Genomic DNA, 25809 nt, shown 5'->3' with positions numbered 1-25809 from the left:
ACAATAAAATTGATTGATTTTTTCATCGATGTCGCATAATTCCATTTTGTGGAGGGTCTTTTTACAAACTGTACCATGCGCTCTGCACGTCCGTTCGCCGCAGGGTGCGCGGGCGAGGTTAGCGCATGGCGGATGCCCCGGTCAGCAAGATATTGTTCAAATGGTAATGCTGTGAACTGTGGGTCGTTGTCTGAGACGAACGTCCGGAAAACCATGTGTGGCAAATAACCTGTTTAATTTGTTGATAACTGAGTCCGTTGTAGTTGTGTTCATTCGATGGATCTCGAGCCAATTTGAATAGGCGTCGACTGTAATAAGGAAAGTGTGCCCTTTTGTAGGCCCCGCAAAGTCAATATGAATACGGGACCATGGTCCCCTCGGAGTTTCCCATTCGGTTGGGCTTGCTTTAGGTGGGCGTTGCTGACGTCCTGGCAACGTTGACAAGTAGCGACCCAGGCCTCGATTCTTTTGTTGATTCCCGGCCACCAGGCGTAGCTCGTGCGAGTGCTTTCATTCGCACGATGCCCGGATGTCCGTCGTGCAATACCGCTAAAACAGTTCGTTGCAGTTTGCCCGGATTACGACTCTATCGCCCCACAAGATGCAGCCCTTTTGGGAAAACAGTTCGGTTTGGCGGGCTTTGAACGGCGCCCATTCCGGTGATAGTTGTTCTGTTGGCCAACCACGTTCAACCCAGCGTAGGATGTGTTGCAGGACCGGATCTCGTTTTGTTTCGAGGGCAATGTCTCTCGCCGTCAATGGCGGCGCGTGTAGAGCCTCAATTTGCAGCGTTGTGATGGTTGGGGCTGGATCTTCAACCGATTCTGGGAGCGGTGTTCTGCTCAATGCATCAGCGTGAGAATTGATTTCCCGGGCGGTGTTGCAAGGTGTAGTTGTACGCCGCCAAGAATTCAGACCAGCGGGTCATTCTGGGGGACAATATATACGGGTTGGTTTATTACCCGCAATAATCCCCAGTAGTGGTTTATGATCAGTAATTATTGTAAACGCACGCCCATACACATATTCATGAAATCGTTTAACTGCAGCCACAATAGCTAAAGCTTCTTTATCCAGCTGACTATAATTTCTTTCAGCTTTAGCTAAGGTTCGCGAAAAACGCGACGGGAGCTTCTGCTCCGTTTGGTAAGACGTGGGCCAGATTGCTCCAACCCCAAAAGGTGAGGCGTCACAGGTAATAGTTAACGGCAGAGTCTCGTTGTACTGCATAAGTACAGAATCAGAAGTTAGCAATTTCTTTACTTGTTGGAAAGCGTATTGTTCACGTTGTCCCCAAACCCACGTTGCTTTTTGTCTAAGAGTCTATGTAATGGTTCAGCTACCGTTGCTTTATTGGGTAAAAAGACGTTATAAAATTGATAAGTCCAAGGAACGCCTGTAGATCTGCCTTGTTCCTTGGAGTGGGGGCCTTCTTAATTCCCTTTAATTTGTCCTCAGTGGGATGGATTCCTTGACTGTCCAAGAGGTATCCCAAGAACTCCACCCTTCGGTACATAACTGGCATTTATTTTTTTGACTTTGAGGCCGGCGTCTTGGAACCTTTGTAAGACCATTCGGAGTCGCTTTTTCTAGAATGTCTCTGTTAGGGGCGGCGATGAGTACATCGTCGAAATACGGTACGACCCCTCTTATTCCTTGTAACAGCCTTTCCATTAAGCTCTGAAAGATTCCTGGAGCGACGCTTACCCCGAACTGGAGCCGGTTGCATTTAAATGCGCCCCTATGCGTGACGATAGTTTGCGCCCCGCGGTGGCCGGATCTACAGGCAATTGTTGATATGCCTGCGCTAGGTCTAATTTAGCGAAAACTTTCCCGCCGCCCAGGGAATGGAGCAGGTGTTGCACTACCGGCACTGGATATGCACTTTGCTGAAGTGCGTGGTTTAGGTGGCCCGGTAGTCTCCGCAAATTCTCAGTGACCCATCAGGCTTGATAGGCGTCACTATTGGGGTTTCCCACCGGGCGTGGTCGGTGGGTTCCAGCACGCCCTGTACTATTAGCTTATTGAGTTGTTCGTCGATTTTAGGTTTCAGGGCGAACGGCACCGACGCGGTTTAAGGCAGATGGGTGCTACCTCAGGGTTCAAGTTAAATGAGATCGGGGTCCCCTTGTACTTGCCTAGTCCGTTCGCGAAAACGTCTTGGAATTCTTGCACGAGGGCTTCCTCCCAATCGTTGCTCTCGCACGGTGGACTCCTGCTACAGTGATTCCGAGCGGTTTGAACCATTGCAGGCCTAAAAGACTAGGCCGGTCACGGTCAACGACAGTCAGTGGCAGTGCGGCGGTGCGGTCCTTGAAAGAGACCTGAATCGGCGGGACCCGACAACGGGAATTCAGTTACCCTGGTAATCTTTGAGTATAACCCTTTGAGGGTTGAGGTCTTGCGGCGAATCGTCGGAACGGGCTGTTGGAGCGTCTTCCAGGACACCATCGAGAGGGATGATCCTGAGTCCACCTCCATTACACAAGGTTTGTTTTCGATAGCGACCTTCACTCTGATTTTCCCGGCATCTAGGGATGTAGCGTGGCCTATGGTAATTGTCTGGTGGGTCTCTTCCCGCCTGGTTTCTTCCGCCTGGTGGAAGTGGTGGACGGTTTGTTTCTGTAGGAGTGGCTTCCCCATTGGTGATTCAGTTTGTCTCGGGTGTGCTGATGAATCCTGAAGACTGGCATTCGGCCTGTCGGGGTTTGAGTTGGAGTTTTGTTTGCTTCTGCAAACCTTTGCGATGTGACCTCTTCTCCGCAAACGCGGCAGAGTGCGTCGAGGAATTTACAGCTGGATCGTGGGTGATTCGCTCCACATCCTGCACATGGTCGACGTGAGCGTTGTGTGAACTGGTCTCGTTCCGTTCGGAGTCGGTTGACCTCTTCCTCATCACTTTCTGACGGGGATTCTAGGTCTTCGTGGTGAGTCGATGCCGGTGTCTCTCTGAGCGAGGCGAGGTATCATTGGCGAGTTGACGTAGCGGTGCGCTGGTGCGGCGTATTCGGGCTGCCGACTTCTTGGTTGCCTCTGCTGCAGTGGCTTCTTTAAGGGCATCGGTGAGGCTGATGTCCCCCTTAGCCATGATTTTGCTCTGGATCGTGCAGTCTTCTAGGCCCAGAACTAGGCGGTCTCGGAGGGCTTCTTCTAAGTTAGAGAATCCATGCAGAGGCCTCAAGGTTGCGGAGGTCTGCGGCGTAGTTGGCAAGGCTTTCGCCTTCCGCTGGACCCTCTGGTAATATTCGTGCCTTCTGACTAAGGTTGGCACGGTGGGTGCGTAGTGGGCCCGTAGCAAAGGCTCGAGGACGTCCCAGTCCATCGCTTTACTTGGCTGGTTTGGCAAGTGATTTTGCCATTTTAAACACGGTAGGCCCGCAGTGGGTTAGAAATACAGCTCTTTTTTGCTGGCTGTTGCATCTTTCAAGTTGTTGGTCTCCAGAAACATCTGGAACCTATCCATGTACGACTCCCAGTCTTCGGTTTCTGGGTTGAATGGAGCGGGTGGTACAGCACCGCTGGCCATGTTGCCATTGATAGTGCGTGTTCGACCACGTGCTCTGTTGGTTGCTCTGTAGATCAGTCAGTTCTTCGGTCTCTGCATCCCACTTCGTCGCCAGTGTTAAGTTTGGAGAATAATGGAGACCAGACATCTGACCAGTGACTTCAACTCTTTAATAACAGTAGATAGAACAGAAGAGAGCAAGGCTATGGGCAGCAGTAACCCTTTTATAGGGTTGGCTGCTACCTTATTAACCAATAATATGTGCAACAAGTTCAACTAATACCCAATAAGAAGTGTCCTAATATGGGCCAATCAGGGACTAGTTACAGACCAATCCTTGTTCGTTGTTTAAGGACCAATCAGGTGTGCAGGCTTTCAAAACCCGCTTTGCATTTGGGCTTAGTTACTTTTTATTGATTCACAACACAGACTAAAAGTGATAATGTTATCTAGTTTGGGTAATGAAACATCTGCAAAAAAACAACCAAGATGAGAGAACACCAAAGATCCCTCAGATGTTACTCTTAACTTTTTTCAAACATACTCAGGACCTTACAAATCTACAAATATCCTAATTTTCCAAGTAGTTATTCACAGCTCAGTACCTCTTAAACAATAATTCTTCTTTCTTTTACAGTACTAGCTAAAAAGGTGGACTCTAACCCTAAACCATTTCTAAGTGGATAGCTGATCAGATAGCTGATCAGATATAAGAGAGAACAGGCAGACAGACATACACAATTCTAGTAGGAAGAATTGATTTATTTGTTTGTTTTGAAAGAGAGAAACATCTATAGCTGCCCAGAACCATCTTGCAGAGGAAATGGGTGGCATAAAAATTTAAATAAATAAAAAGTAGTGTAAAGTGTTCATTTTTTTGAGGTTTGCTTAAGAGTGAAATAATGCAATCATTTCACCGTGAAATGCAGAATTACTCTTCCCACCTCTTTATCCCAATTTAAAATTTGGAAGTCAATAGACATTGTGTAGGAAAAGGAAAAGAGGGCAGAAATCTTAAAACCATTCTTGTTCAAAAACCTAGTGACTCAGCTCCCTTCATGATTCAACTATGAGAGGGATCTTGGAGTCTGCGTGGACAAGCACATAAATGTGAGCCAGCAGTGTGCTGCAACTGTCAAAAAAATTCTAGGCTGCATAAACAGAGGGATAGAATCAAGATCATGTGAAGTGTTCATACCACTTTATAATGCCTTGGTAAGGCCATACTTGGACCAGTTTTGGTCACCACAATGTAAAAAAGATGTTGAGACCAGGACTGGGATTCAAAAATCCCAGCAACCAATTCGCTGCCCAGTTTGCTGGGTGGGCATAGCCATGGTGGGAGTGACCTACTGGAACTTCCGGGAGGGCTGTTTTCGCTTTCACAAGAGTCCAGAGGCTTCCCTCGGACCTCTGGGAGGGCAAAAATGGCCTCCCCCAGGCTCTGGAGGCCCTCCAGAAGCCGGAAACAGGCCGGTTTCTGGACTTCCAGAAGGCCCGTTTTTCCCTCTCCCAGAGCCTCCGCGTGGACCCTGCACTTACCTGCATCAAAAATGGTCCGTGTGGAGACTGGCGGGGGGGGGGTTGGGCAGGGCCAACTTGTCGGTTCAAATACTGGTTTGCAAATTTAACATCTGGTTCACCACTTCCTTCTCTGAGTAGGGTGATTCTTAACTAACCGAACATGCTAAGGCAACTCGCTGCGGCGGCTTTGCCTGCGTTTCCGAGGCTTCGATGTTGGGAAAGGCAGCAAGGGCTGGAAAAGGGGAGAGCTGTGCACGGCTCTGTCTCCCTTTCCTTTCCTGCCTGCTGGGGGGAGGAAAGAGAGAGAGCCAGGAGCAGTTCAAAGCTAGTGTGAGAAGTGTATTCATTTTGTGACTCAAAACTCATGATGAAAGGAATGTTTTCTTTTGAAGTGGGGAAGGGCAGTGCCGAGCACTGATTAAAATGTTGACTGATCTTGGAATGTTTTTGAAGCGCTGGGAATTATCACACTTTTTGGAATGCCTTTGAAATGCTAGATACCGGATAAAGAAGTGTCTGTTATGTGCTAGGTACCATAAAGGATGATAAAATGTAACTTGTATCCTGAAAGATAGGTTGTAAATCAAGCCATTTGTATACTGGGGGGGGGGGGTCAATTTTAGGGTATAAGAGTAGAGCAGAAACTTTGTCTTACGTTCTTCCCAGCTGCCAAAGGGAGGAACCCATCTGCAGATGTATATTCCAATAAAGCCTTTTTCCTTGGATCAACTTTGAATCCTGGTGGTTTTTCTCTAGCCACCATCTCACACTAGAGAACTAATGGGGAAGAGCTGACAGTGAGCACTGGCAGAGGGGACTGCTGTTGCCACCACCACCTGGTGTAGGAGTTGGCTGGCACATGCATCTCAGGGGCCTGACTCTGGGGTCCCTCGGAGAGCCGGGAGGCGCAAGAACTGAGCGGCCCAGATTAATTGCTTTTGGGGGCCATTTCTTCTGTGGCCCACCAAAAATTTTCCACGGCCCACCAGTGGGCTACAGCCCACCGGTTGGCCACCGCTGCTCTAGGAAAAGTGCAGAGAAGAGCAACAAAGATGATTAGGGGACTGGAGGCTGAAATATATAAAGAACAACTGCTGGAACTGAGTATGTCTAGTTTAATGAAAAGAAGGACTAGAGACTGGAAAACCATTTGTCTGAAATGATATAGGGTTTCCTGCCTAAGCTGGAGGTTGGACTAGAAGATCTCCAAGGTCCCTTCCAACTCTGTTATTCTATGATTCTGTTTCACCCATTATTTAACCTGTACTATACTAGAGTAGCAAGTAGGTCGTAAGTACTACTATAGTAAGTAGTAAGTAAGTAGAAAAGGAGGCATCGGGTAGAAAAATGAGACAGATTCTTGAAGTCAAATCCTCCCCATTCTTAATATAGCACCAAAAGTGCTACTTGCACTGTCTTGGCTGATAATGTAGTAAACAAAGAGGGTAGCAAAGCTGGAGGATTAAATTAATCACTTTGTCTATCATATTTTAGACAACCAGGACAATACTTTGCAGAATTATATTGCGAAGAGAAAAGAAAAGGAGGAAGCAATGGAGCCGCACCACATATGACAGTATAGTGGTCTGTCAACCCAAGGAACAAGAGTAGAAGTAATTAATCACCGGGAAAGAGTTATGTGTATATTTTCCATAGGCAATCTTCTTGAAGAGCTTTGTGGATATAGTGTGTATGATTGTCCTTCCATCCCGTTATGTGTTGGAAGCTTAATGATGTTATGGGCACCATATATGAATGTGAGTTCCTCTTTTTTTTATGTGTCTGTGAAGCTACCGGCAGTAGAAAGTTTGCAAATTCAGCTGATGAAATCTGGCTGTGCTGATGAAATCGGTCTCTGTTGATGAAATATGATGAAATCAGACTATTTTGTGTGTTGCTTGTGTTATAATGCAGAAAGGGTACTAAATTTATGTCTCTGTACTTACATCTCTGGGCATTATCTCAAGTATAGTTCTTCACTATGACAGGATTTCCAGAGATGCTGGAGGGTTATTAGGGAGAATCCTGGAAACACTGAAAGCCATCAGACAAAGAGCAGCACAACAGTTTCTACAGTAAATAAATAAAAGCTATAACTTTATGTTTTCTCTTTGACTGTTTTTCCTTCTCTAGAGTTGAGAATGTTTAGAAATACCTGCATAGCCACAGCATATCTCATTATTATGACTGTTGCTAAAATCAATGTCTGTTGCCTTCATTGTTCTGCATATGGAGAGAAATCTGCTTGCCATTGCAAAACATGTTTGTTCTACAAAATGTGGGATTCAAATTTTTTAACAACCGGTTCTGTGGATGTGGCTTAGTTGCTGGGCATGGCTTGGTGGTCATGTGACTGGGTGGACATGGCTTGGTGGTCATGTTATTGGCTGGGTGTGGCCAACTCAATATCACTCACATTGAGGCACACATTTCCTCGCCTGGCCTCTCATGACTATGGGGATACTGCAACAGTCGTAGGCGTGAAAAATGGTCATAAGTCACTTTTTTCAGTGCCATTGTAACTTTGAATGGTCACTCCACATAAGCAAAGTACCAACAAAGGAGGGGGAAAAATCTCCAGAGAAGTTCCTGAGACAGGAAGTCTAGTCCTGCCAAGAATGTAATAAGGGTTAACGGAGAAGCAGTTTCTGTAAGCAACACCAGAATGGTTCCTTCCTGCCTTCCTTACAGGATTAGGCCAGTAATTTCTTCTAACAACCGGTTCTCTGAACTGCTTAGAATGTTAACAACCGGTTCTAGTGAATAGGTGCGAACTGGTAGGATCCCACCCCTGGTCTTCTGTCAAATGACATAACAATATCAAACTTCCCCCTTTTTCTATGAAAAATACTTTATGGTGACATTCTGCTTTGACATACATTGAAGTACATGCTGCACAAAGTTTTAATAAGTCTGGCTAAAGTTATATTGTGCTGAAAAGGCCATGGCTCAATTCTTTCATCTAACCTGACTTTTGCAAATACAGAAAGGTTCTCCCCTGAGAAGACTGACTGACTTCTTTGCCACTGTATGGCATTATAATAGGTAGAACTAAATTCCTGAAGAAAAATGCATGTTTTGAGTATAAAGTTCCTCTGGCAGTTCAATTTTATTTGAAAGCTGCATTGTTAAATGTGTATAGAAATAAAATACAACCGTGGTCATCATTTGCTGAAGCAGCTCAATTTTTCTTGTAGTTTCAAAACTGGAAAAATAGGTTAAATAGGAAAAACATATTCATGGTTTACAACAAGAATGATTTTCAGTTGTTGGAAGAAGGAGAAGGAAAAAGAGAAGGATTTGAGTGTGAGATAGCCCAGCATGGACTGTTTTACCTATTGAGATTTGGGGGCAGCTTTATGAATTTTTGGCAGTAGTTCAGAATTTTTCCTGGATCTTTACTATGTTTGGGTGCTGTGTTTACTTCCTCCAAATCACTTATAGTAACAGTAATCTCTCCCCCGCCCGCCCAGATTGTTACTATCTGGGATAATGACTTAGAACTCGCTGTCTGAATATGGGATCTTTGTCTAATACGGATCAAAATCTCTCTAGAATATGATCAGACTAGAAGAACAGTAGTTTACCAAATGTAAAGGTAGTGAGTTTGGAAAGTTCCATCTTTATACCTTCCCTATGGAGTGATAAACCAGAAATACACCATTGTCCACTGATAGAGTAACAGCTCACCCTTCATTCTCCACATGGTGTACACTGCGCAGTGTATTGTGCTAGGCACTACACTTTTATGTGTTGCAGCTGGAATGGAAATCTTCTTCAGTACTCCCATTTTTTTCAAGAGTACATTGTGAGAGCATGATCTATAATATCCTAAGAGGCAGAGGTGGTATTCAGCAGGTTCTGACCAGTTCTGGAGAACCGGTAGTGGAGATTTTGAGTAGTTCGGAGAACTAGTAAATACCACCTCTGACTGGAGATTTTACAGTATCCTTCCCTGCCACGCCCACCAAGCCACACCCACACAACTGGTAGTAAAAAAAAATTTGAATCCCACCACTGGTAAGAGGCAACCGTGAGCAATTGAAATAGGACATTAGTATTGCTTTATTGATTAGAAGGCAGAGGAGAGGCAAAATGGCCTTCAATAAGTTTCTTCAGTACTATGCTACTTTACTATAAGGCAGTCCTCGACTTACAGTCATTTGTTTAATGACGATTCAAACTTTTAAACAGTACTGAAAAAGATGACATGACTGCTTTTCACACTTACAACTGTTGCAGCATCCCCATTGTCACATGACAAAAATTCAGATGCTTGGCAACTGGCATGTATTCATGATGCATTCCAGGATTTTGTTATCTTCTGACAAGCAAAATCAATGGGGAAGCCATTTTCATATAACAACCATGCTACTAACAACAACTGCCATGGTTCAATCAGTGAATCAATCAGAGTAGAGCTGGAAGGGACCTTGGAGGTCTTCTAGTCTAGCCCCCAGCTAAAGAAATTTTGAGCTCAGTTATGGTCATAAGTCAAAGATTCTCTGTAATTTCCTCTTTTTTCCCTTTTGGTACCAATTTAATAGAAAACATTAACGTTTTCATCAGCTCAGGCCATATTTAATAACATTTATATCAAATAATCAGTTAGTCTTGTTATTTATCTTTAGGACATTCTCATTGTTTTTCAACCTCTGCAATTTTAGGGGGTATAAACTCCAACTTCTAGAATTTTCGGGCCAGCATGATACAGAGGTGTTATTTTATTTACCAGAAGATAGGGAGCCAGTTTGCTGTATTGGTTAGGGTATCATCTAGAAACCAGGAGATTGTGACTTCTAGTCCTGTCTTGGGAACAAAGTCAGCTTGGTGATCTTGGCCAACCATTCTTTCTCTCTATCCTAGGAAGCAGGCAATGGCAAACCACTTCCAAAATCTTGCTGAGAAAACTTCAGGGACTTGACTAGGCAATTGTTAGGAGTCATCACTGGACATCATACTAAATAGGGTCCACCAAAAAGGGCAAGGAGAAAATATTCAGAGCCCTGGGTCTGACATTCAATTACTGAGATGATTATTCCCTTATTCAGGCACCTCTAGGGTTAAATCTACATAAATCACAGATTACTAAATACTTGTAACTGTAGCTTTAATTCTATTTTGCTATATGAAACTAGCATGTAGTGATTTTTTTTTCCTCAGTGTTGGAATGCCTACAAAAATGCTGGAAAACTGTTTTATAGGAAGGGGAGACTAATACAAAAGCTGAAGTGGATGCTCATGTAAGTTTAAAACACTATTGTCTTGCTAACATTTCTTCTACTCAATTTTTGTAATAATTCTTAATAAACTTCTTTGGGGGAGATTAATAATTCAATCTCCTTAATCTAAGACCACAAGTATTCCAATATTTTTTAAAGAAATGTTTATTTAAAAAAACAATGATACAAGTTCCATTCTTTGGTATGTAAATACAGTTTGCTATGTAACAATTTAACAAACTTCTTCCCTTCAAGACGTTTTGATCTATTACACTTATTTTTCCTGAAGCTTTCAAATGTTTGTAGGATTTAAACTTCTGTATACATCCTAGAAATGTTTTTTGTTATATATAGTAGACCATAATAGATGTCACTTTTTACTAGATGGAATACTGTATGCAGCATATCAAAAGGAAATGATGAAACAAAGAGAAAATTCCAACCGTACAGTTACAAAACCAAAAATTATCACATTCAGGTTTAACATATCTTGTAAGGAGCTTCTATACTTAAAGAAGTATAAAATTAATTCCTAGGGGAAAAAAAAAAGCTCTTATTTTACTGATTTAATTTTTAAAAATAATGCAACAGTTAAATTTTCACATATTTACTTGAAAATAAATTGTATAAACTTATTAGTGCACTTCCCTATTATGTAGTTATGGGACTGCAGTCCCATACAATTGGTTATTATGAGATCACAGAATCCTCATTTTTTTTCCTGTTTCTTTTACCTGTCACTCAAATTTCCAAGAATATGATAATGCCATTGAAAGTGACACCATTTTAGTTATCCCAATAAATAAATCCCAATAGACACATAGCCCCAAATTTAATATGTGAGGTAAAAGCTCCTGAAACATAGCTCATATTCTTTTCTTGTCGTATCCTACAATGCTAAAGATTAGTACTGAGAACTGGATGAATTTTCTTTTTCAACCTAACGGAGTCCGATAAAAGAAAAGAAGTAATTTGATTAATGGAATATATAATGGCCCAAGTTTAGTAATTCCTTGATGTATTCATATTTGAAACCTTACCATCCAAGTTTTTAAAACCGAATGAAACACTGTATTTATTTTTTCCTTAACAGAATATAAAATGTACACAATAAACTTCATATTTCTATAGACAGTCATTTCAAATCTAAATTCAAAAGCAATACATTCATCCTTTTTATGGGAAAATTGTTTAAACAGTGTATACCAAGGGTGAGATCCTACCAGTTCACACCTATTCACTAGAACCGGTTGTTAACATTCTAAGCAGTTCGGAGAACCAGTTGTTAGAATAAATTACTGACCTAATCCTGTAAGGAAGGCAGGAAGGAAACATTCTGGTGTTGCTTACAGAAACTGCCTCTCCGTTAACCCTTATTACATTGTTGGGAGGACTAGACTCCCTGTCTCCGGAACTTCTCTGGAGTTTTTTCCCCCTCCTTTGCTGGTACTTTGCTTCTGTGGAGTGACCATTCAAAGTTACAATGGCACTGAAAAAAGTGACTTATGACCATTTTCACACTTACGACTGTTGCAGCATCCCCACAGTCATGAGAGGCCAGGCGAGGAGATGTGTGCCTTGATGTGAGTGATGTTGAGTTGGCCACACCCAGACTATAACATGACCACCAAGCCACACCTAGCAACTAAGCCACACCCATAGAACTGGTTGTTAAAAAATTTAAATCCTGCTCCTGATGTTATATTATCAATGTTGGCACATGGTTGCAAAATGCAAAAGCAGTACAGACGACAAATGTTATACAAAGAAATATGGAATAGACAAATGCTCAATACAGCAAGACATAAAACACAGAATCTTAGGGCTGGAAGGGGTCTTCTAGTCCAGGGATTGCCAACCTTTTGGATCTCAGGGACCACCAAACTCATACTTTTAAATCCCGAGGACCACTAATACGATTTTTTTTAAAAAAAAACCTAATATATTTAATTTTTTATGTTAATATACATATATATGTATATATATATATATACATATACACACACATACATACATGATACACACACACACAGATACATATACACACACACACGCGCGCACACACACACACTTATTTAATTATAACAAAAATGTAAATGCTTAATGGTAACAAAATAAAACGTTGCGGGCTGGAAGCCTCGCCCCACCTGGCACTTTCCAAAGAGACAGAAGAGCGGGCGGTGTGTGTGGGTGTGTGTGTGTGTCTGAGCTGAGGGGCCTTGTGGCAACTGCCGAGGAAAAGCTGGGGGGGGGGGCTCTTCCAGGGTCACCTGGAGACAGGCAAGGAAAGGTGTCCCTGGGGGTAGTTTGCTCGCGTTAGCACTTTGCTGCCAAACCCAGCCACAGCCAGTGGTTATTTGGGGGCGGGGGGGAGAGAAAGCATCTCTCACATTACCAGGGGAGGAAAGGAGACGAAACAAAGCTCACTCTTTCACTGAGACCTACAAAACACCAATCTACTGTGTTCCAGTTGTTCTTTGAAATCATCAAATGCTTCCACTTGCAGTTCTCGCACCTCTCAGCTCAGGTCCCTGAGATGCATGCTCCTACACACGGTGGCAGCGGCAACAACAGTCCCCTCCCCCAGCGCATGAAAGCCTCGGAAACGCAGGCAAAGCTGCCACAGTGGTAGCGCCCTGAGTTGCTTGCTTCTACACTACTGCCTCCTCCTGCTCCAGCACCACTTCCTTCTCTGGGTAGGGCGATTCTTAACTAACCGAGCATGCTAAGGCAACTTAGGACGCTACCGCTGCGGCGGCTTTGCCTGCGTTTCTGAGGCTTTGATGTTGGGAGAGGCAGCAAGGGCTGGAAAAGGGGAGAGCTGTGCACGGCTCCATCTGCCTTTACTTTCCTGCCTGTATGTGGGCGGGGGGCGGGGGAGGAAAGAGAGAGAGAGCCAGGAGCAATTCAAAGCTAGAGAACTAATGGGGAAGAGCTGACAGTGGGCGCTGTGGGAGGGGACTGCTGTTGCCGCCGGCGCCGGGTGTAGGAGCTGGTTGGCGCATGCATCTCAGGAGCCTGACTCCGGGGTCCCTCGGAGAGCCAGGAGGTGCAAGAACTGTGTGGCCCAGATTAATTGCTTTGGGGGGGCCATTTCTTCTGTGGCCCACCAAAAATTTTCCGCGGCCCACTGGTGGGCCACGGCCCACGGGTTGGCAACCGCTGTTCTAGTCCAATTCCCTGTTCAAAGCAGGAGACTCTATACCAGTGGTGGTGAGCCTCTGGCACACATGCCAGAGGTGGCACACAGAGCCCTCTCTGTGGGCATGTGTGCCGTCACCCCAGCTCAGCTGCACTGTGTTTCCCTGTGGCATTTCTCTCCGTCATTTGCAGGAAACAGAGGTTTCCCTGCAAATGATGAAACAGAAGCTCACGAAAGAAAAAGATCTCATTTCTTGCAGAGCTACCAGTGTTGGGATGCCCCGCCTCCTTCTGGACAGCTGGTCCTTGGGTCTCGAATGCACCTTGCAGTTTGGCCATTCCCATGTACATTTTGGGTACTTGGTGCCTAAAAGGTTCACCATCACTGCTCTATACCATCCAAGTCAAATGGTTGTCCAGTCTATTTTTGAAAACCTCCAATGATGGAGCTCCCACAACTCCATGAGGCAAGCAATTCCATTGAATAATTGTTTTTATTGTCAGAAAATTTCTCTTTATTTCTGGGTTGGATCTGTCTTTAACAAATTTCCACCCATTACTTCTTGCCCTGCCTTGGATAATAAGGCAGTGCTTGGTGCTTTGGAGAATAAATCAATCTCCTGTCTTCTGTGACAGTCCCTCGGGTACTGGAAAACAACTATCATGTCCCCCTAATCCTTCTCTTCAATAGACTATAAATAAAAATGACTCTTTAGATAAATCCATGAAATATATTCAATTATGAGGACTGCAGTTGGCACACTGGAGAAAAAGAATGGCGGTGGAAACTTTACAAAATGAAATTGCATTTACATAATCAAAAGAAATGGACTGATCAACCGATAATGATATATGACATAATGAAGCTGAAAAGTTTAAGGAAATGACAATTGGCTAGCTATTTTGTATAAAAACAAACAAACAGATCAATTGTGAACAACAATTCTCAACTGCATATGAATTAATCATAAAATATCCAGGAAACTCCAAAGGCATACTGGGCAGATAATGAAGTTCAGTTCAAAGGTTGTAACTTTGCCAAAATATTTATGTTTTCTTCTGGTATAATTTAAAGATTATAATATATATTGGGTTTCCCCAAAGAAAGTAGATTCAGGTTTAGTAATGTGTAGAGTTAGGCACAATGAAGTCAGTTAACATTGATTTCCGGGTGTCCATTCTAAGCATACAATTTAAACTTAACTCAGAGCCATTGCTGAATGCTGCTATGTATTTGTGGCATGGTAATGTTCCTTTACATTTTACTTGTTGCTACATATTACAATGGGTATAATAGTTCCCATAGTTGAAGACAAGAATTTTTCTTGGTATTGAATAGAGTTTCCCAATCTTGCTTGTACAGTTGTTCTTTTCTTGTTTCATGAAATACAATGAATAATCTCTTCATCTTTGAGCATTAGTGTTAAAAAACACTTTCATGCCTTTGCAAACATTTTGTAAGCACATCCAACCCATCCTTATGTCCACTTGATAGAGTTCTTGCTGATGTCTTGCTAGACAATACACTTTCCCTTCTAGTATCTGAACTGTCACTCAGTAGCACCTTCCGTCCTACTACCTGCATGGACTTCTGATAAAACTCTTTGGATGCAAAGTAGTAAATGAATGGATCTATGCAGTTGTTGAGACAACTAAGGCACAAGGTGAGTTTGTAAATGTGATAGTAACCCTCACTTTTTTTGAGACGACTGACGATGTGCACCAATAAGATAAAGTTGTTGGGTGCAAAACAAATGATGAAAACCAAAAGCACTATTATAGCCAAGTAGACTGACCGTGTCTTCTGCCCATTGCCATATTTGTTAGAAACTTGAATAAGCTTCCAAATAATGGCAGTGTAGCAAACAACTGTAACTGTAAATGGAAGCAAGAAAAAGAAAAAAAAGGGCAGCAGGAGGAAAGCTCCCCATGCATAAATTCCTGGAAGCATATCCCATTGAAGAACATCAAAACAGGTTGTAATGTTCAGATCTTTTACTTCATAAGTAAGGTCAGCTTTGGCAAAGGGGCACAAGGACAATAATACAAAAAACCACATTACAATGCAGGTAGCAATTGCATATCTCTTTTTTCTCCATTTCTGGGAGGTCAGTGGGTATACCACCCCCAAATAGCGCTCAAAGCTGATGAAAGTCATAGTCAGTATGGAGGAGTACATGTTTGCATAAAACATTATTGTGACATAGCTGCACAGCTGTTTGCTGTAAAGCCAGTGGTTTTTCTTCATGTGGTATATAATTTGAAGGGGAAGACAGGAGGCCAGTGCAAGATCCGTGAGGCTAAGATTAATCATGAGAAGAATTGATGTTGTTTTGGGTTTGATATGAAAGAAGAGAATCCAGAGGGAGAAAATATTTCCAGGGATACTGATAATAACAATTAGTGAATACACAATTGGTAAGGTGATCATAATGTAAGGATTCTTAAGCATGTCAATTGTTGCATCATCCAGCGATGTGTTTTTAACCATTTTCTGTCTTTAATTTCTTTCTTCTTGAAAATTTGAAAGGTGTATCTCACAGCTTTAATTTGTACCCTATAAAGTAGAAAATCACAAAAAAGAGGTCAGTGAAAATGCGAAAGAAAACGTAGGTATAGTCTCTTCTGTGGTACCACTTTCTCTAAAGACCATCACATATCCCTTTTTAAAGATATTTACTAAAGTAACTAGTCCGTTTACTGCTTTTGCTACTAAATTTATTCTGTATATCTGTTAAGTACCTCAAAATTAAATTTGTCAAGCATAGTAGAACTGCAACAGATCAATAGCATTCAACAAAATATAATAAAACATTAATATAGATTATAAAGGTGCAAACTATGGAAAGAAGGGAGAGAGGGAAGGAGGAAATTTAAATGAAACTTTTTAAAATTAAAATACTATATAAATGAGGTAACTCTGGCCCCAGAAGTAAGATAAGGATAATCATGGCAAACCCATGAAGTTCCTTTTTAAAAAGCCTTTCATTCTTCTGGTATCTCTTTCGGGTTCAGATTAAATGGATATTTTAAGAAGACTTCCTGAAGATAGCTTCAGATTATGTGCATTTAGTGGGTGGCATTCCATTAGGTATCATTGTCCATGGACATCAGTGTGGCCCTAAATACTTTTTTGGTGCTCTCAGATACCAGCCTCCTATTTTATTGGACTAAAATAAAATAAAAAATAGGAAATATATATGTCACAAGACAATAGTTTTTTTGCATTATATTTATTTACAAGAATGCCTTTTGCTCCACAAAAGTTCTAATAGGATGGTTGAGACTAGCTTGAATTCTGGCACATGGTTGTTTTGTATCTGAACAAGTTCACCGTAGTAGTTGTCTTGTGAACCTGCACCCTAGACATACATTCACAATTCTAGATGTACCATTGGCACCTTCTCCTGATCTACTGCAAATCCAGCACCTTGAATTATGCTGGAGGATGATAGAAACCAGTGAAAATGAAAAAGTCAACAACAACAACAACAATAATAACAATCATAATCATAATGTGGTCAAAAATTTTGCTGATACAAATATGGGGGTTAGTCCCATTTATCCAGCAATCATCAGATGAACTGCAAGAAGTTGTACATGTATACAGTGCAATGTTTTAGTATTGCAATGGAAAATATTCCTAAAATATCATATGTATCACAAGATAAAGAGAATACTTTTACTAAGCATGCATAGAACTTCCTTTTTTATAAATCATAACATGTGCATACTATCTGATAAAAATTTCAAAAGAAAATTTATATATATCTGCTAATGTCTAAGAAGTGTGACAACTTCCCTTTTTATCACAAGATTGAAAGCAAAACACAAATGGTTGACTGCCATAGAAAGACAAGTCATGGCATGTCAAAGAAGAACTTACCATGCATTTTACAACTATCAACATACTGTATGTACATCAGGCATGCATAGATCATACAGAATATACATTAGATTATAATATTCTATTTCAGGATTATGCAGAACTCAGAAAAAAAAAGAATATGCAGTTGTAAGCCAGAGAAGTTATAAAGTAGGTTGCCAGTTGTAGTAGTACTTATGCCACATGGAGTATTATTCACTATCTGTAACTGATTCATTCTGACAGATTTTGGGCCACATGTTTCAAGGCCAACCAAAGTTCTAATAGTTCTATCTTTGCTTCAACCCAATATTTGATTATTTTAGTTCAGGAGTATTTTGGTGAAAGATATAGAAGCAATGTTGTAGATACAGATCAGTTATTTTCAGTCAAAGAAGCATATTCATCCATTTATTTAGAATTTGATACATTAAAATATGCCTATACAGCAGGCATCGGAGAAAGTTCAGAACAGAATAAACCAGATGTTGCCCTTCTGTGAAGTTTAGAAGTCCAGAAACTTCTGTAACTGGAGAAGTTTAAGAATCACCTCCTGGCACCATCACAACTGCAGAAGTGATTTAGAAAACAAGCTCAATTGTGAGAAATCCAACTGGGTATACACTTAGACAAGGTGTAGTTCTAAGTATGTACCATATAAAGAAAGCATCTGCTAAGTCAGGTCAGACAGGAATGAATAAAAGCAATTTCTTTTATTAGGAATAAAACGTGGAGAGATCCTTAGACTACCAATCAGAATACATTATTTATCTACTCCAACAGTAGATAAATACAGACTTTCTGTAAAAAGGAAAAAAAAAGGTGAAACGAGAAAAGTTGGGTAGATTACAACTTGGAAATAGTATTATTGGCCCCATCTGGTAATGTATGTATGAGAAAGGATGTTGTGTACTGTGGAGATAGCAGTTAAAGTTCTGTTTCAGTTTCTGGACAGCTGCTAGGGTCTGAAGGGGGCAAACCAGTCAGAAGCTGAACCCAAGGAGGGTGGAGCTGATGTTTGTTCATCAGGATCACCCATGTGCTTCAGGATTGTATTTCAAAGATAAAGCAAGTCTGTGCCTTGAGGATACTCAAATGTTTTAATACGTCAAGTCTACTCCCTTTCTATACATGCTCTTTAAATCAGCCAAATTATTATTCAATTCTCACATTCATATATTTTCAATAATATGCTTGAGAAGCAAAAATCTGCTTTGGATATCCTTTCCTAGCTAAAAACCAAACTACACTTCCCAAATGTTGCTGTCACCATGTCTACTCTTTTAATCAGAAGGTTAGATAACACCTTCCCAGCTACAATAATAAACTAATCCCTCTGTCATTTTTGCATTCCTTTCTGTTACATTTCCTTTTGTATATGAGACATGGCATTCTTCTATTTATCAGGTACAGAGGCATACGCATATATGTAATATACACATGTATGAAACAAGTTGTAGGATCACTTTGTAAGCAAATAGGAGCCATGTTTTAATCTTTAGAATAAAATCCTAATTCTCGTTATACCATCTTTAACTGCAGTCTTATCATATTTCAAGATCTTACAAAGATTTTTGTTTTTTGTTTCATTTTTATTTTTTCTGAGATGATAACATTTATAGATATAACAACTGCCAAGGTCAGCTACAAAAGTTGGGCTTATACAACAATAAATGATGAAAATCAGATCTTTTTAAAGCTATGCTTATGCATCAATCTATTTTTAAAATATTTTTCTTGACATTGCATGCACACTTACCTATCTGGATTTTATTTGTTTCTTTACATGCAGCCAATTTACTTTGTAGTAGTAAAGTCAGAGGATGGAGAGATAACCACATCACATTTTTCTCTATAAGCTGTCTTCTGAAAAAGGAAAGTCCTGTATTTTAGAAAAAGGGGTATTTTTTATTTATTTTTGGAAGTATGTGCACATGTAAAAAAAAAAAAAACTTGTGGTAGGGCACAACATTATCACACTGCAAATCTTGAAACAACAATTATGTAATTGCTGAGTTGATTATAGCACGGAAACTGAGGGACATTAGAATAACCCCCAATAAGGTTAAGATAGCATGGCCATTTGTTAGGGATCGTGAGAGTTGTCATTAAAACAGTAGTTCTCAACCTTTTCTTTACCACGGACCCCCTTTAAATACCTTTTGTGGCTATGGACCATGGCCATGATTTAACTTGAGATTTAAATCATAACATTTCTTCAAGCCTTCACAGACCCCCTTGTGATGACATTGTGGACTCTAAGGGTCCACAGACCACAGGTTGAGAACCACTGATATACTACCCATCTCATTCTAAAAAGTGAGTCAATAGAAGTAGAAATTTGTTAAAGGATTTTTACTACTTTTTTTTTTCTCATCTACCGTATTTGCCGGCGTATAAGACGACTGGGCGTATAAGACGACCCCCAACATTTCCACTCAAAATATAGAGTTTGTTATATACTCGCCGTATAAGACTACCCCCTCTTCCACACACCTTCCACTTTTGCACTTTTTTTTTTTTTTTTTTGACGCACTTTTCTGCTTTGGACAATTTTGAAATGAGCTAATCCAATTTTGAACCAAGAATATGCAAATAGCTATGGAGTTTAGAAATGAGTTTTAAAAATATTTTCATTGCTTACCATTAAGCGTAAAATATGTTGTAAATAAAATGAGAACACAGGAAACATTCTCTTCTCAATACAGCTGATCTCTCTCTCTCTCTCTCTCTCTCTCTCTCTCTCTCTCACACACACACACACACACCAAAAACCCGGACACTGAAAAGGCTGCCAAGGAACAGTATATTCAATGCCTTCTCTTTAATCAAGAAACAAGGAATTCCTTAGAATCTTTTTTTTTTCCCCAAGTGGCCCTCTTTAAAAAAAATATGGAGGTAACACTTTCATTCAAAAAGTCTTCCAGTATCTGGAGTCGCTCAGACATATTGAAGTGAGGCAGGAGAGTAAGTGAAATTTGAAATGATCCAGCTACCGTTTTCTTCCCCTCCCGCCCGAAGGCCATTATCTCCACGTCAAAACGAACGAGGGGAGGCAAAGAAGCCAAACACGCTAAAAGGATCTCTTTATTTTCCTACACAAGGTCACACCTACTTTTCCGCATTCAAAGGACAACCTCTCCTCACCACCACCACCACACACACACACACCCCAATACCCGCAAACAATGTTCTGGGCATTAATCACCATTGCTACATTAACCTGGTAAATTTATACCCTGCCTCCCCCAGTGTTGCTTTGACGGCAGGATTTCACACAGCAGGGCGCTCGCTCGCTCTCTTCTCCCGCTCCCACCGTTCGCACATGTTGGAAGCACCGTAAAACCTGATAACCCACCGGGGCTCCCCATCCTTAACCTACAGCCGCCCGCATGCAAAACCTGCGTGCAAAAAGAAAAAAAGAAAAAGAAAAGTACGCCGCACGTGAGGATCTTGAATCCTCTCCTCCCCACACCGCTAAGGAAGGAAGAGGGGGAAAGGTTGCGCAGCGTGGCGAGTGACACCCGCCACACACACACACACACACACACACACCCCGCTCCCCCAGCCTCCCTCCCGGCTGCAACTCAAGCTCGAAGTGGGAGTCGGAGTCCTCCCGGCGTATAAGACGACCCCCCCACTTGGAGGCATGTTTTTCAGGGCAAAAAAGTCGTCTTATACGCCGGCAAATACAGTACCCAAATCATGCCTCTACTCAAAATCTTCTTGACACATTTTTTTCTTTTTTTAAAAATATCCCACCAGAGTGTTAGTAAAATGTTTATTTATGTGTGATGTGGTGCTAGCTTCAAAGTAGATAAAAGATTTCATTCTAGGACAGCTCTTGTGATTAACCAACCAGAATAAATATTGCAAAACAAAAAGTGTTCATTGAAATGGATGAATTTGCAACTGTCTCTCTGGCAATATTGTTATCAGCAAATCTCAATAATAACCTTTTTATCTCTTCTGCCAGCCCAGTGAAGAATAGTCTGCCTCCCCTCCCCCTTCACACTTTAAGCCATTAAAAAAAAAAGATCTAGTGGTTTCCAGCTTGGCTAATCTGCACGTTGCATCACTGCACGCAAACAGTTTACCATGTGAAAGTAACTGCTGGGTGGCATGATTTTATTGTAACTTTCATGTGGCAGCTGTGTGCATTCAAAGACTTGTGCTGTAAACAGTTAACAGAAATGAGGAAGTGGTGAAAATGATTTGCGTGAAAGGGTTGTGGGACTCGGAGGGTACATTGCTGAAACTTTAAGGTAACCTCCGAATCTTTTAACCAATTCCAGGTAATATATCAGACTGCACAATTGCTTCAGGAATAAGGGCTCTCTAATTGTGCATTGCATTCCCAAATTTTGGTCAAAGAGTAAGTTGACAACAAGCCGACAGTAATAGTCACTTATTTGCACTTAAATTTGATTTTATTATTCCATTAAGTCAGTGTAATTAACACAATTGCCTTCACTATAATTAATAATTTTCTGTTGTCATATTAAAAATGACATTTGAACAAAACCTTTAGAGATTTTAAGAATGATAGGACCCTGAAGCAGCAGTTTATCCTGTAATATCAGTAGATGGATATGCAAAAAAGTGAACTTTAAAAAATAATACCTGATGGAAAACTTTTCTATCCAAGGGTCTTTCAGGAATATTGGATTAGAATTCCTGTTATTTATAGCCAAGAGTGGCTAATGACTCCTACCTGAGGATTACCTAACCAAATGTCATTTAAAAATGTATGACTTCTGAAGAAATATTTCAGTGGTCTCTTATTTTAATGACCCAAAGTTGCTTTTTCAAAAGGCAACTGGACTTTATTTTTCCTTGAAGACATTTTGCTTCTCATTTAAAAAAGCTTCTTCAGTTCTGACTGAATGGTGGGGGATGGAAGGATTTCATTCCTTGCAGTCCATGCTCACCATTTAATCAGAACTGAAGAAGCTTCTTGGATGATAAATGAAAAGTCTTCAAGGAAAAACAAAGTCCAGTTGCCTTTTGAAAAAGCACCTTTAACCATGATGACTGAGAATCTCCATACATTATTTTAACTAAACAGCATATCAGAGCAACAGTGTAATGACTTCTTCAAAGAGAAAATCTTTATCATCACTGTTGTTGCCATCATCATTATCATCTGCATTGCTGTAGTGTCTGAATAGTAATGGAATGGGAATCCCCTGTCTGAAATCATTGTGTACAATAAATTGAAATGAAAATTATAATGCCCAGACTGGAATAATAATAGAATGATAATGGTATATTGTCAACTATAGAGTCCCGTTGAGGAATCAGAGTGTCTAGACTCATTTTTATCAGATTCATGGCACAGAAACAGCATTGATCTCTTTGGTAGATCACTTCTGTTAGGACATAGGCAGGAGGAATTCACCCCTTGGTACTTTTAGATCTCTGAGTGATTTTTAATTTCGTTGCTCATGGTAATTCCTCAAATAACTAAAAGAATTGGAGCTTGGTGACACTGTACTTCAATTGTTTCGCTTCAATTTGAGTGACTGGTACCAATTGTTGGTGGGTAAGGAGAAATCAGCCTTGTGGCTCCTGACTTCTGGAGTTCTACCAACTTCTGCCAAGTTCTATTCTATCACGTCTCTTGTTTTACATCTAAACGAAGCCACTAGCAGAGATTGTCCATCAATTCAGTGATGTGCCATCAGTACCAATTACATATCTCTACTCTGGACCAAGCTGGAGATGCAGTGAAGTCAGATTATTTGGATTTTTAATGGGATAAAACAGTCTCAAACTGAACCTTAGCAAGATGGAGTTGCTTTCTGTGCAGAAGGAATTTTTCTTTTTCATTTTTGGTGATGATTCTTGAAAAGTGGTATTCCCCTAAAAGAGCAGGTATATGACTTGGGATCTTTCTAGATTCATGGCTACTGCTTAGTAGGCAGATGGAGACCACAGCTAGTTGACTTTCTTTCAGTTTTGGCTGATATACCTATAGTAAGGAGCCCTTGGAATAGTAACTTATTTTCTCATAATCATCACTTCATATATTGCCTCTTCTCTCTCTCTCTCTCTCTCTCCTCCCCCTCTCCCTCCCTCTCCCTCCCTCCATCCCCTCCCCACACATAAAGAAATATCCTCCTTCCCTCGTGAAAGGGGAGAAAGGAAGGAACAAAACCCTCATACTCAGAGCTGAAGACAAAGTGGATTTCATATCAGTTTCTGATATAATTTATAGTTTATGGATTTTATAGGTATTTATGTTTATAGTTATAGTTTTATGACTTTATTGGTTTTTAAGTTTTTGCTCAGATTTTATTTTGTAAACTGTTTGTCGTTCAAACTGTTCTGAGAGGGCATAATGTACTTGTCCACTGAATATGTAACACTGTAACACTGATATGCAACCATTTCTGGTGCATTGCTGATTTCATCAGAGGTGCTGGTAAGTTATAGATCCCTAGTGACTTAGTGTCTCAAAAGAAGAAGCTAGTATTATAGGCAAGTTCTGCATTCTAAAAATTATTATATAAAAATATACATGCTCTCCTTACGTTCATTTCAGTTAAGTCAACCAAATATATAAATATCACCCCATATGTACATTTCTAAATATGATACAGTATGAGTGCTTGTCTTTAATTTATAAGGCTTTAATCTATTCATTATAATGATCACTAAAACAATACCTCCCCCCCTCTTTTCTCCTCAGATTCTAGCTATAAAGTATGTTAAGCCGTTAAATGAATAGGACACAATCACTCCATGAGCTTCCCAGTCCAATATCTAACCAATATACTGAACATGATACAGAATCAATGATAATAATCACATTAAAGGCAAATAAACTGGGTAGCTAAGCACAAATAAGTACAACTAAGAGCCAATAGGTATTTGAAGATAGGAGTAAAAAGCAAACACATTTTAAATACCCAAACATTTTGATGTAACAGCAATTATACAATATTTTACATTTCAGAAAACAATCTGGGCAAGACTGTAAAAGCCGCTTTCAATCAACTCCCTTCTACATGAAACAAAGTTTATTTACGCATGTAAAAAAGAAATGCTATTATAATATATAATTCTGCAGTTTCTGTTTCCAAAGCAGCTAGAGCAAAAAAAGATCCCCCCCAATAAAGTTATTGCAACATTTATGTAGTTTATGAATTTCTCCCTAACTTTTGTCTTCCCTAGAAGAGCAACATAAACATTGCTTTGTTTTATCAAATGCCTGTCTCAGATGCAGAAATGTAACTAATGTATTTCTTTTGGCTTTAACTAAAATGCAACATGATTTATAATAGTCAGCTTATACATTATGTTAGAACATCAGCTGCTTAGGTAGTTCTAATAATAGTTTTGATTATATAGTAACTGCTTTTCTCCAACTCATTGCTGATTGCAAATTTGTGTATCATCCATTTTAAGAATATTTTATAGTTGTTTAATTTATCGATGATGGCCTTTTATCAGTAGGTACAATATAATTAACTATAGCACAATTTTTATTGAATAATAATCCTGAATTATCACACATTGTTCTTAAATGTATATATATTTAAACAAAACAAGACAAATGTATAATAATTACCTGTTGCAGTGTGTGCCACATTCAAAAAACGTATAATAGGAAGTAAGTTGATTTTGTTTCAGAATAGCTCAGGAAATGACCATCCACTCTCCCGCTCCCATACGAACACACACCCTTAACTCTTTCATCATTGATATTATGTAAATAAATCAAGAAGACACAAAATGAAATTATTATCTGAATTTGCGTCATGCACATAGATCCCTCTGATAATCAATATATTTGAGTCGATATAGGGGAATAACATGGATTTTTAAAGGATTTAATACTCTACTTTGTATTTTCCATCTCAAGAACCTATATGGATTAGTTTAGGGAGAGGAGGAGGAGGAGGAGGAGCTTGGGGAAAATCTCCTGTCTCGTTTTGCGCAGCAAAACAAACTGATTTAATTACCAGCTTCTTTATGCTATCTGAACTTACATAAAGTTCAAACACAAAGAAATACATTAATACCATTTCTTTCAACCAAGGTAGAGAAGCACTGACTTTTTCATGCAGATTTCTTATCTTTTTAACATTCTATCTTTCTGCTGTATTAGAAATGACCAACCTGTAGTCCATAAGGTACAGTGTTCTATAACCCTTCCAACTTGGCCATGATAGTTAGGTTGATGGGAGCTGGTGTTCAGGAAATTTGGAAGGCTGAAAAAGTATAAGGTGATAAAATATAACATTTTTAAAAAGCATTTAGAAACATTGGGGAAAAGTAATTAAATAATTATGAGCAGCAGAGACCGAACCAATTCTCTCTTCTGCTCTGCTGTTGGGCCCACCTGCCCACCCGAACTCCCCTACTCACCTTTATCCTCTGAATTTGAAGCACAGCTGCTTTGCGCAACACAGAATAGTGCTGCGCAGCAGCTGCTGAAGCGACTGGGATTGTGCAGGCTTGCAGGAGGCGAGTTAGAACGCCTCTGCGCCTGTGCAAAGTATGCATTTGGCACGCATGTGCACGCAAAGTGCATGCACGTGCGC

The 25809-nt window shown here is 40.5% G+C and overlaps 2 protein-coding genes across 4 annotated transcripts in view; one reads left to right on the top strand and one right to left on the bottom strand.

Annotated features, from left to right (window-relative positions):
- AKAP17A (A-kinase anchoring protein 17A) overlaps positions 1–25809 on the top strand; it is an 81323-nt gene that overhangs the window by 5057 nt on the left and 50457 nt on the right. The gene's annotated exons all lie outside the window — the stretch shown is intronic.
- On the bottom strand, positions 14104–24969 carry LOC113411676 (P2Y purinoceptor 8). 3 transcript variants are annotated; one of them, XM_026666875.2, is made up of 3 exons: positions 24834–24969; positions 19017–19139; positions 14104–15949 (listed from the first exon to the last, which is right to left on the bottom strand). In XM_026666875.2, the coding sequence occupies exon 3, from the start codon at positions 15881–15883 to the stop codon at positions 14816–14818; it is 1068 nt and encodes a 355-aa protein (XP_026522660.1). In that variant the 5' UTR covers positions 15884–15949; positions 19017–19139; positions 24834–24969; the 3' UTR covers positions 14104–14815. The 3 variants fall into 3 exon arrangements, with proteins under 3 accessions (XP_026522660.1, XP_087823210.1, XP_087823212.1); XM_087967084.1 differs by having other exon boundaries at positions 19017–19123; positions 24834–24865; XM_087967086.1 differs by lacking the exon at positions 19017–19139 and having other exon boundaries at positions 24834–24942.

This window comes from Notechis scutatus, chromosome 5 (genome assembly GCF_049901735.1).
Source record: "Notechis scutatus isolate UNSWTSFEM ecotype Mainland chromosome 5, rNotScu1.2, whole genome shotgun sequence".
NCBI classification, from domain to species: domain Eukaryota; kingdom Metazoa; phylum Chordata; class Lepidosauria; order Squamata; family Elapidae; genus Notechis; species Notechis scutatus.
The sequence above is the reverse complement of the archived record's forward strand: the minus strand, read 5'-3'. Positions and strand labels throughout refer to the sequence as shown.

Coding starts and splice junctions, on each gene's coding strand:
- LOC113411676 (XM_026666875.2), bottom strand. CDS start 15,883: ATGGTTAAAAACACATCGCTGGATGATGCAACAATTGACATGCTTAAG.